The sequence below is a fragment of the Schistocerca piceifrons genome, chromosome 1 (genome assembly GCF_021461385.2).
Source record: "Schistocerca piceifrons isolate TAMUIC-IGC-003096 chromosome 1, iqSchPice1.1, whole genome shotgun sequence".
Lineage (NCBI taxonomy): Eukaryota > Metazoa > Arthropoda > Insecta > Orthoptera > Acrididae > Schistocerca > Schistocerca piceifrons.
In genome coordinates, this window is record NC_060138.1 from 1,119,757,076 (window position 1) to 1,119,769,543 (window position 12,468).

The following is a 12,468-nucleotide window of genomic DNA, read 5'->3' on the forward strand; positions in this document are numbered from 1 at the left end:
AATGCCTTCTGATGCCACAAATGGCGAAATGGATTCATAACGCCCAGGAGGTCATTTTGAGCCACCTATGGTTGCTCTTTTTCTCTGGGGAAAGTGATGTAAGGGTGTACGGATTGCGCGCAGATTACGGTGCGTTAACACGCACTCGCCAGCCGACCTGTCTGGAATGCTGACAATTTGCTTCGTCAGTAGACGTGCGTCCAGACGCACTGCAATGGGGAGTACGCGACTGGCCGCCGTCCGCAGCGGGCAGTATTAACTAGCGCGGCCTCGGGCGCAAATATGTCTCTTTTCTTAGCTCACCATGGAGCCTTTCGATACGACCGTAATTAGCCGATGTTAGGATGTCAGACACAGTGATGATGGGTGCGCGTAGCGTGCGTGTTTTATAATCCGCCTTTGTTAATAAAACTGTTTAAACTTACTTCTCGTGCTCGCGTGTTGCCGTACCTCAAGAACCCACTGCTTACAAATCCTGACAAAATATTCGTGTAATCATCATCCGGGGCAACAACACAAACTACCCTCATATTATTCGTTTTATATTTCATAAAGCTGAAGCATCAGTTTTTTCATTTGTTATGTCAAACTGTAACCAGAATTACTAAAACGAAAACAGCTGCCACCACATCCTGTGAGAAATTGGCTTGTTAACGTTACATTTCGGTGCTAGGCCAGTGCAATTTTTTTTTGGCCTGTCTCCCTCAATACCCCTTCAAGATTTATAGGTTTTCTTTGCGTCTACTGTTTGGCTTTTAATAGTTCAAGTGCCTTATTTGTAATGGGTTAGCTCGTGAAACATAAATATTAACCACTGGTGACTGTTAAACCGCAAAGACACATTTAAACAAACAACGAGTAGTGTCTGTAGGTTTTGGTCCATAAATATGAAACGCTACAAATGCCTGACAACATACAAATAAATTCTACTTACTGATCAATCTGTTTCTATCCATAGTACTTTTTTCTCTTCAAGTTGCGCCCATATTGCAATCTGCTTCGTTGTAAAATATTAAATACCTTACCGCTATGTATAAAAATCACCTTTATAGGTGTAGTAGAGGGCAAGTAATTCAGTAGGCTCATGGCTCATGTCGTATAATTCAGACTGCTGTCTCGCTGCTTCAATTAATTTTTCGGTATTTATTATGTATTTCAACAATAGAAACAATGAAACGAAACAATTCATAACAAATAATGAACAAAAAAACAACTAATATCGACAAAGAAAACCACAAGAAACGAAACATGTAGATCAGCGCACGATCGAGTATCGGGCGCAAATGAGCTTGCCGATCACGTGATCAACAACGGACGGATTACGTCAGCTTTCAAAACTTTCTTCCCGAGAAACATGAAGGTGCCGTGACGTGACGGCTAGTGTGGATGCCGCCATTTGAAATGCATTGCAGAATGTCCTGACCTGACGTGACCTGACCTGACGTGACGTGACACGACGTGATGTGACTGTGAGTGGTGTCATAAAAACAGAATGACAAAATTATGGGCATAGAGGCAAGCCAATCGATGTGTCAAAGTACATTGGCCATTTATAAATGGACTCGATCGCTTGAGTGAAAATAATATAATAATTCTTAAATTGGCGACAAACTTTGTTTTGCTTTAGTAATCTCTGCTACAGACGAGGATGTTTGATACTAATATCTTTCTTAAATTAGCGACGAACTTTGTTTTGCTTTAGTAATCTCTGCTACAGACCCCAAAGTTTGATATTAATATCTTTGGCAACTTTCAACTGTGGAATGGTGTCCCTCCATTTATGTTTCGTATGTGATGGAAATATTCTACTAGAAACTAAGTGAAATGGCTTCTAGTGGGCCGAGGTTAAACGCTGCTCCTGGCGGCGACGGTTTGGGAATCCACAAAGAAGTAGCTTTTAATGAATTTTATACTGAGGTACGTAGTTGTTGTGTGATTTGATAACTGTTTACGTTGTTGGTTGTGAAACAGGATTGCATAGGGGCAAGTATCTGTAGTGAGCTAGTATATGTATAAGTTTAGAAAAAAAAAGTTGCGTGGAATTTTGCTGTCTCCACACAGTATTGAGGCAATGAGAGACAACAACAGGACTTTGTGAGGACATATTTTGTTATATGATGTTTTTCTAAGGTGTCAAATTTTAGTTTAAGTGTACCATTGTTTCTGAATGACGTTCGCATTGGTTGTAAACGGATCTTGGTCACGTAGTATATAACACACGGATTTCGGGCACAAACAGAAAAAACTTTGTAACTAAAATAGAGTTTTGTTTTAATTATCAAGTGAGTGACAAATTATGTTTGTGGGGAAACTGTGAAGTTGACCAAAGTTGCTGAATCTCGGTCCAGCGACTAGTATATGTGGTATTGTCGGCAGGACAACGTATGGTGTTCTGTCTGGAAGTGTTCATGGCTTGGGAAATCTAGGCTTGATTTTCGGGATTGTGTTGAAACATTGTTTTGTATTGCTAAATTTGTCAGCTGGTTGGTTGGTAAGTTTGTTTTTTTGAGGTATTTTATAGTAATGTGTATGGTGTGTGCTTGTGTACGTAATTGTGTGGTCCTTGTATATTGAAATTGGTGGGGGTGTAAATTTTTATGAATGTTTTGCTTGTGTTGTTAGTAATTGCATTGGATTGTGTGTAGATATGGTGGAGGTTATTTTATTTTCATTGGTGAGATTGTTATTGATGCTCATTATATGAGCAGGTTTCTCTGTTTTACTGTGGACAGGTCATTTGAAGTTGATAGTGCATTTAGTTAGTTTTCATGAGTTTTTGCTGTATTGGTTTTGCATGTTGATAATTTGTAGAAGTTTTAGAATTTAATTTTTTTTTATATATATATATATATATATATATATATATATATATATATATATATATATATATATATATATATATATATATATATAGAGGTATTGGTCTCTCGAGTTGAGCCATATAGCACAATTGTGGTTGCTGGTACCCTGTTCTGTTAGTTTCCAAGTTTTTTTTTTTTCTCTAGATGGATTGTGGAATTTCTTTTGGGATTTGAGTGTCAATTTTTCATGATACTCTATTTCTGTCGTTTCAACTTGCCTGTTTTCTTATTCATATTGTTAGATTTTAGTTTGTCCCCAACCAGTACGTTCACTTTCGTGCAGTAATTGTGTTAGCTTCAGTATTTTATTATAAAGAATTTGTGCAATTTTTTACTTGTAGGTTTTATTTTTGCACCTTGATATTTTTTAAGGTTGCAGGTTATCATCATGAAATCATGTTTGTGTTGTACATTTGGGCTCAGCTTATCAGGGGTCAGAACTGACAATTGGTATCTGTAGTGTCGGTTTATCCTTAATATGTACTTAAAGACCGAGCGAAGAACTATTACATTGACAGCAGTAATCGTATGGATCTTGCACTACATAAGATTTTGAGAAGCTGTGATGCGCTATGGTGGGAATAGAGTATGGAGTTCATGGAAGGACACAGCAGCATCTTCACTGCCCAGAAGTCTTCAGCAGGTGTCTGTAGTATGTGTGGTAATGAAGAATGAAATTGTTTAATGTAAAACGTTATCTGGAACAAATAGTAATTTAAGGAACATTGCACAGGAGTGACATACGAATGAAGCAGTGCAGCTGTTAAGATGCTGATGCTCCTTTGTCTGGCCATTCTGATTTGGGTTTTCCACAGTTTCGCTAGATCATGAGGCCAATGCCAAGTTGGTTCAATCCCGCGTCCGGCCATCCTGATTTAGGTTTTCCGTGATTTCCCTAAATCACTCCAGGCAAATGCCGGGATGGTTCCTCTGAAAGGGCACGGCCGACTTCCTTCCCCATCCTTCCCTAATCCGATGAGACCGATGACCACGCTGTCTGGTCTCCTTCCCCAAACCAACCAACCAATGCCAAGTTGGTTCCTTAAGCTCATGGGTGGCCAACTGTACTAGCTTCATAATGCATGTTATTTTTTGTTAGATAATCCAAGGATGAATAAAGATAAGCAACAGTAAATAAATGTGTTTTGGTAACTTGAAAGATCTCTCATATGATTCTGAAAGCTTCAAAAAGGAAGTGTATACAGATGATTTGCTATCATCTGGTGTTGATATAAACCAAATCTGACAGTTCAGTAGTGGATACCAGGGCGTCTGACTTTATGGGTTTTTAGGGCAAAATCTTTGAATTTTGTGGGAAGACTTTGATTGGATTGTGATCCAAGTTTTGAATACATAGAGCTCAGAGATGAGATGGTCAGTCATTTGAGACTACATAAAGTGGCTCAAAAATATGAAACTGATTTTTTATTTGACACTCATTATTGAAGTGTTTGGACTATGCAAAAAATCGGCCAGATCTCTACACTGAATCCAGGTTTTAATGCACTGGAGTGAAACATAGGGTATCATTTTAAATGCAGGTCTTTTGAATCTTAAGACTGCAGCTGCATTTGATATCCTATTGGAGAAAGCCAGTGTGTGTTTGAAGAATCTAAATCCGAAAGACCCAAATATGTCACAGCCAAGAAAAATACCTATGAGAATGAAATTTATCTGTTGCTAAGAATTGTCTCATGAATGAAGATTTATGAAAGATATGTTTGAAATTCTTGTTCTTCTGAATCAGACTGATCCATGGTCTAACAAAGATAACCTAAGGCAACTATCCCATCTTGAATATACTAATTACATCCTCCCAGACATAAAGGAATAGTTACTTGGAGTACAAACAGCGTACTTTAACCTTGACAGGCTTTGAGCGGAAACCGAAATACTCAAACCATTATGAATGGGGCACCACCATGTAGGGTAGCCTCAATCATACAACTTATTGCTGAATGTGGTAGGGTTAAAGAACATTTCTAAGAAGCTATTTGGCTACCCAGTCTGACTGTCACTTCCAGTATTGTCAGCATCTCTGAGATTACTCGGTGCTCTACAACTACTTAAAACTACTGCAAATCAACAATGACAGTCAAGACTCATCCATCCACTCTTATGTCGAGCAAGACAAGGCTGGGTAAATCATTTTTATGGATGACATTAAAGAATTGTTTTCAAAATATTGGAAAGAGAAACTGTTTGTCTACCAGATGTAAATGGAATGAAGCTCACAGGTCAAAAACACTCCCAGCTGTACCATGGTTCCTCATGGTTTCACATACTGAAGATGGTCAGACGTTTGCTACAGTAAATCTGTTTGTTATCCAGAAAGGTGTTGATGCAGTTGCTGGCCCTGTGAAATCCTACTCTAGTTTACACAATGGAACTTTTCTTTTGGACAGTACTTTTGATTCGCAAGCACAGCTGCTTGCAGCTTTGCTCCTCCACAGCTATCCTGTTCATGTCGTGGCTCAGAATGCCGAATTCTTCAAATGGTGTTATTTACACTATGCTGCTCGATGGTCTGACTGAGGCAGAAATCCAAACATCTGATCCTCTCTGATCAGCTGTCATTGTAGTCCATCAGGTGGTGAAAAAGGTAGATGCAGCCTTAGTGCCACATGCACTCTTTTTCTCACTTTTGATTGACTGGCACTTTCATCAAAGATCAGAGCAGGTTATGAAGTTATCACAGTCAGACCGTACATTCCGAACCTGATTCGCTGCTACCAGTGTCTTCTTTTCAACGACACAGGAATGTCCTGTTGACACTCGGCCAAATGTGTAACCTGTGGCAGGGACGCTCACGAGGGTGATTGTTCGCCACCTCCTCTTCGCTGTATCAACTGCAATGCTGACCATGCTGGTGTGTCTCAAGATTGTTCCATGTATCTTGGTAAGTAGGCTGTCCAGGCGACCCGGGTGAAGGTAAAAGTGCCTTACCCAATCACTCGCAAGCTGTTGGCTGGTTGCAACCCAGTGTTCTACCATTTGGCACTTGCTTCATCTCGCTCCACAAAGGACATGGCCACGCAGACCTGTGACCTCAAATTCATCACCATGGTGGCAAAATCATCCAGTGTCACGGTAGCATTCCCGTCTCCTCCTCCAGCTGTGCAACAGCCACCAAACTTCCGCCTCATGGGGTAACGTCACCTGCTGCACAACTGACAGGTGGAAAAGACAGAGGAAATACTCCTGCGATGACTTCCTATGTCCCTCCAGCCAGCAAACATGTCTTCCTCTGCTATCTGGTAAGGCTCCAAGAAGTCAAACAGAGGCAAATGGTCTTCTCCTTCGGGAGCTCGGAGATCCTCTTAGACCGTGACACGTGACACCCTTGCCCCGGCTGACCTCTGTGTCTCTGGTGCACACCACCAGCAGTTTCTCTGCACTGGACTTCGCAGACCGACAGAAGGAGAATGCCGATGCCTTTGTAGATATTGTGGAGCAAGATTCTTCAGCCTCTGTGCCCTGTAGCAGTGAATCTTCAAAAGCAGCACTCGGCAGCTGCCAAGGTGACACCCCGTCATTTTTTCCCCCCTCCCCATTGCTTGTCATGACTCTCCTCCAGAGGAACATGGGTGGCTTCGACCCAACAGAGGACTTATGGCTGCTCATACAGTCGCTGCATCTGCTTGTTCTCTGCCTCCAGGGAACAAAATTGTGTCCTCACAACCGCTTTGACCTCTTGCGTTTCTTCCCCGTCTGCATTGAATCCCCCCCCCCCCTTCACACTCCCCACCCTTTCACCTTCTTCCTCCCGAGGATAGCATTCCATCTCATGGGGGAGTTATGCTGCTCATCCGGGATGACATTCATAGTCAACCCATCTCCCTGACTGCCCGGTTTCAAGCTGTTGCAGTCCGAATTTTCATTCCTCACTTGACCTTTTCCATCCCTCCGTCGTTTGATGTCATCAGGGCAGACTTCCTCCAGATTATTGGACAGCTCCCTGACCGTTTTCTGCATCTCGGTGACTTTAATGCACACCATTCCTTAGTGTGTTCTTCCAGACCCTGTCTTAGATGGGCCCTCTTGGCTGACCTTCTCAATCACCTTAACCCCATCTGCCTTAACAAGGGAGCACCCACGTTCCTTTCACACACACACACACACACACACACACACACACACACACACACACACACCTATTCCTATTTGGACTTATCCTTCTGCAATGCCCAGCTTGCCCATTGTCTCGAGTGATCCGTTTTCTCTGACATGTACTCGAACGATCATTTCCCGTGTGCTGTCCATTTGCTGACTCCTACCCAACCTACGTACACACACCCAAATTGCAGCTTTGTAAGGCCAACTGGTGGCTTTACTCCTCCCTGCCGGGCTTTGATGAACAGAAACTTTCTTGGTCCTCCCACATGTCTTACCTGCCCACCCGCTGTACGCAATCTCTCAGTGCCCTACATGTCTCCCCCCCCCCTCCCCCCTGCGGGTCTGGGGGCTACAATAGGCCTGCGGTATTCCTGCCTGTTGTACGAAGTGACTAAAAGGAGTTTCACACTTTTCGGCGTTTATGTGATGATCCCCTGTAGGGTTTGACTTCCATTCTTCAAAATTTTCACAAAGAGCAAGCCAATTGGGCAATGGCGCCTTACAAGGTGCATCGTGTCCATCATGCATTGAGATTTTCAGCCCACTTGCTCGTTGTCACATTGCAGTCCTGCCCATTCTCCATCTCTTGGGCGAGGGCACCTTCCTGGCTGCGTTTTCCACCAGGCACTGTGCAATGTTGATTTCTGCGTCGGCGATGACCATGGACTTTCTTGCACCTGATATCCAGCGCGGTAGCCAGTTCGTTGTGATGGGGCTGCCGTGTACCCTGTTGGTTGTAGCCTCCTGACCACACAGGGATTGCTCTGCTGATGCCTGCACCATTAACTCCCCACGTATGCCAAGGGGTAGATGCCCATCCGCCTGGGGCATCGGGACTCCCAGCAATGGCCATCCTGCCAGCTGACCTTTGCTGCGGCTGGGTGGCGCCCGTGGGGAGGGCCTCTGGTTGGAGTAGGTGGCATCAGGGTGGATGACACACGATCACGAGTTCAATTCAACACACAGAAGTACGACCCCAAATCGTTCCCCTCCCTGGCCAGACCATGGGTGGAACACCAGGCCAAGGATGGCGGTGGATCTTATTTGCCCCAGTACCTTGTATGTTCAAGAGCTGATGGGGAATCTTTCATGACGATGAAGCCTCAGTTTTTTGTTGAGAATTTAGATGACAAGTTCGGGGAGGTGGAGGGCTTGTCCAAATTGAGATCTGGGTCAGTCTTGATCAAAACAGTGTCCTCTGCCCAGTCATGGGAGTTACTCACTTGTGACAAGCTGGGGTATGTTTCTGTAACCATCACACCCCATAAGAGCTTAAATATGATCCAGGGTATCATATTTCACAGAGACCTTCTTTTGCAGTCCAACGATGCGCTGCGCGCTAATTTAGAGTGGCAAGGTGTACATTTCGTCTGGCAAATCCACCGGGGTCCGAAGGATAATCAGGTTGCCACCGGTGCCTTCATCTTTGCCTTTGAGGGTGTTAAATTGCCCAAGAAGGTCAAGGTGATGGTCTACCAGTGTGATGTAAAGCCCTGCATCCCTCCCCCGATGCGGTGCTTTAAATGCTGACTGCAGGATTCTTCAGAAAGAAAGGAAAATCATGGAGTACAAGGCCATGGACAGACTGACCTACACTGAGGCTAAGAGGAAATTTGAACGCCTGCATCCTGTGCGTATGACATTGTTGTACGCCGCCGCTACAACACTTCTGGCACCATCAGCTCTGTCAACCCATGTCAGCTTTCAGAGCCGGAAGACTACACCTGCCCCCTTGATGATGGGGGCATTTCCCTCCCTGTTGCTCCTGCACCACCTACTTCAGGAGCAACATCCCCCAACCATCGGGGACATCCGTGTCCACTTCTAAGCCAGAGAAACAGTCTTCTTCAGCTTCTCTCGCTAGGAAGGGGTCCCTTGGGTCATTCCCTCCCCAGGTTTCTTCTAGCGGGAAAGATGACACCTGCCAGTTGCTGAAGAGACCAAAAGCATCTGGTCGTAGGGCTTCACGGTCCTCAGTCCTGGAGACTGAATCAAAGAAGCCCACCCAGCTAGAGAAACCCAAGGAACAGCCAAGAAATCGAATATGAAGACCCCCAAGAACAAGGAAATAGTGGTGGCTTCCACACCACTGCTACCTACAAGCTCTGTGGCTGAGGATGGGGTGGAGATTTTGGCGTCCACTGAGGACCTAGATCTCGCCAGACCCTCAGACGCAATGGATATAGACTGCTCAGGCAATAAATCGGTGGCAGCAGGTGTCTCTGAGGCGTAAACTGCCTCATTGAATGTTCCATGCCTTCACAGTCTCGTGATGTCATCCTCCAGTGGAATTGCGGTGGTTTTTTCTACCGCCTGGCTTAGCTAAGGCAACTGTTAAACTTTACACCTGCTATCTGCATTGTTCTCCAGGAAACGTGGTTCCCAGCAATGCGGACCCTCCGCGGCTATAAGGGATATTACAGCAACCATAGCGACTATAATCAAGTGTCAGGTGGTGTTTGCCTTTGTCCTAAACTCGGTCTGTACTGAACATGTGCCCCTTCAAACTCTTCTTGAAGCTGTGGCTGACAGAATAAGGACGACACAGGAAATAACTGTTTGCAATGTATGTCTTCCTCCAGATGGTGCAATAGCCCTGAATGTATTAGCCGCACTGATTGATCAACTCCCTAAACCTTTCCTACTTTTGGGAGATTTTAATGCCCATAACTCCGTGTGGGGTGGCACTGTGGTTACTGCCAGGGGCAGAGATGTCGAAACTTTACTGTCGCAACTCGACCTCTGCCTCTTAAATACTGGGGCTGCCACACATTTCAGTGTGGCTCATGGTACTTACTCGGCCATTGATTTATCAATTTGCAGCCCAGGACTTCTCCCATCTATCCACTGAAGAGCACATGACGACCTGTGTGGTAGTGACCACTTCCCCATCTACCTATCACTGCCCCAGTGTCAGGCACACGGATGCCTGCCCAGATGGACTTTGAACAAGGCGGCCTGGGGAACTTTCACCTCTGCTGTCACCGCTCAATCTCCCCCACATGGTAACATCGACGTGATGGTTCAGCAGGTGACTAGCACAATTGTTCCTGCAGCAGAAAACGCTATCCCTTACTCTTTAGGGTGCCCAAAGCATAAGGCAGTCCCTTGGTGGTCACCGGAAGTCTCTGAAGCAATTGAGGAGCGTCGGCGAACACTACAGCGGCGTAAGTGACACCCTTCCCTGGAGCACCTCATAGCCTTTAAACGGCTCCATGCCCATGTTCGCTACCTTATCAAACAATGGAAGAAGGAGGGTTGGGAGAGATAAGTCTTCACCTTTGGGTGTCACACGTCACCTTCCCGTCTGGGCAAAGATCAAATGTCTTTTCGGGTACCAGGCCCCAACAGCTGTCCCCGGTGTTACCATAAATAGCGAGTTATGTACCTTCACAAGCGTGATTGCCGAGCACTTTGCCCAATTCTCTGCGTTGGAGAATTACCCCCAAGCCTTTCGCACACTCAAACGTCCTCTCATTCACTACACGCTGCAGTGAATCCTATAATGCCCCATTTACAGAGTTAGCTCCTCAGTGCCCTTGCACATTGCCCCGACACAGCTCCTGGGCCTGATCGCATCCACAGCCACATGATTAAACATCTCTCATGTCATTACAAGCAACAACTTCTCATCATCTTCAACCGGATCTGGTGTGATGGTGTCTTTCCATCGCAGTGGCGGGAGAGCACCATCACTCAGGTGCTCGAACCCGGTAAAAACCTGCTTGATGTGGATAGCTGTCGGCCTATCAGCCTCACCAACATTCTTTGCAAACTGCTGGAACGTATGGTATGTCGGCGGTTGGGTTGGGTCGGGTCGGGTCCTGGAGTCGCATGGCTTGCTAGCTCCATGTCAGGGTAGCTTCCGCCGGGGTAGCTCTACCACTGATAATCTTGTGTCCATTGAGTCCACTATCCGAACAGCCTTTTCCAGATGGCAACGCCTTATTGCCGTCTTTTTTGACTTACACAAAGCATACCACACGACTTGGCGACATCACATCATATCGTTGCTACATAGTATGAGTGGTGTCTCCAGGGACCACTCCCAATTTTTATTGAGACTTCCTGTTGCTCCGTGCTTTCCGTGTCCAAGTTGGTGACTCCCGTAGTTCCATCCATGTCCAGGAGAATGGAGTCCTGCAGGGCTCTGTATTGAGTGCCTCTCTATTTTTAGTGGCCAATAACGGTCTAGCAGCAGCTGTCGGGCCTCCGTCTCACCTTCTCTGTATGCAGACGGCTTCTGCATTTCATACTGCTGCTCCAGTACTGTTGTTGCTGAACTCTGCCTCCAGGGAGCCATCCACAAGGCACAGTCATGGGCTCTAGCCCACAGCTTCCAGTTTTCAGCTGCAAAGTCGTGTGTCATAAGCTTCTGTCAGTGTCGTGCCGTTCATCTGGAACCCCCACTTTACCTTAATGACGATCCACTCATTGTAGTGGAGACATATCAATTCCTAGGACTGGTTTTTGATGCTCGATTGACTTGGCTCCCTCGTCATCATCAGGTTAAGCAGAAGTGCTGGCAGCACTTCAATGCCCTCCATTGCCTGAGCAACACCAATTGGGATGCAGATCGCAGTACGCTGCTACAGCTCTACAGAGCCCTTGTCCATTCCTGAATTGACTACGGGAGAGAGTGGTTTATGGTTCGGCAGCACCTTCAGCATTGCATTTACTCGACCCTGTGCACCACTGTGGGGTTCAGTTAGCGACAGGAGCTTTTAGGATGACCAGCGTACTGGTGGAGGCTTGTCCCTCCACTGCAGATCAGACGCGCGCGACTGCTCTCCAGTTACGCAGCACACATTCATAGTTCCCTGAGCATCCGAATTACCGTCTCTGTTTCCTGCCCGCGGCAGTCCATCTCCCGCATTGACAGCCCAGATTGGGGGTAACGATTGCGGTTCGTGTGTGGCCCCTTCTCTCCGAACTGGAGTCCTTCCTTTTACCACCTCTACTTGGGGTCCATTCACGTACGCCTCCACGGTGTATACCTCAGCTGCAGCTTCGTCTGGACCTAAGGACTTCATTAACCCCACCGTATTCTGATGTCACTTCCTCTTGATTCTTGACATGTTCTGGGGCTCTGAAGTGGTTTACACTGACGGCTCAATGGCTGATGATCACGTAGGCTTCAATTATGTTCATGGAGGACGTATTTAGCAGCACTCCTTGCCAGTTGGCTGCAGTGTTTTCACTGCAGAGCTGGTGGCCATATCTCTTGCTCTTGAGTACATCCACATTGAGCAGCCTACAAGCTATCGACCAGTGCTACCCTCGCCACGCTCTGGTAGAGTCCATTCAGGAGTCCAGCTATGCCCTGGAACAGTCCCGCCGTTCTGTTGTATTTTTGTGGATCCCAGCACACTTCGGAATCCCCAACAATGAGCTTGCTGGCCAATCAGGCAACGTGGAAACTGTTTCTGGAGATAGGCATCTCCGAAGCTGACCTGCATTCTGTCTTACACCACAGGGTTTTCCGGCTTTG

General features: G+C 45.9%; 1 protein-coding gene across 1 annotated transcript in view; it reads left to right on the plus strand.

The window, feature by feature from the left end:
- Positions 1-1,735: 1,735 nt before the first annotated feature.
- The window catches only part of LOC124777610 (dnaJ homolog subfamily C member 8), an 81,807-nt gene continuing 71,074 nt past the window's right edge, over positions 1,736-12,468 (plus strand). Inside the window, exon 1 of the mRNA XM_047253074.1 lies at positions 1,736-1,917. Coding sequence (XP_047109030.1) covers positions 1,825-1,917 — 93 coding nt within the window. The 5' untranslated portion in view covers positions 1,736-1,824. The remainder of the gene's footprint in view (positions 1,918-12,468) is intronic.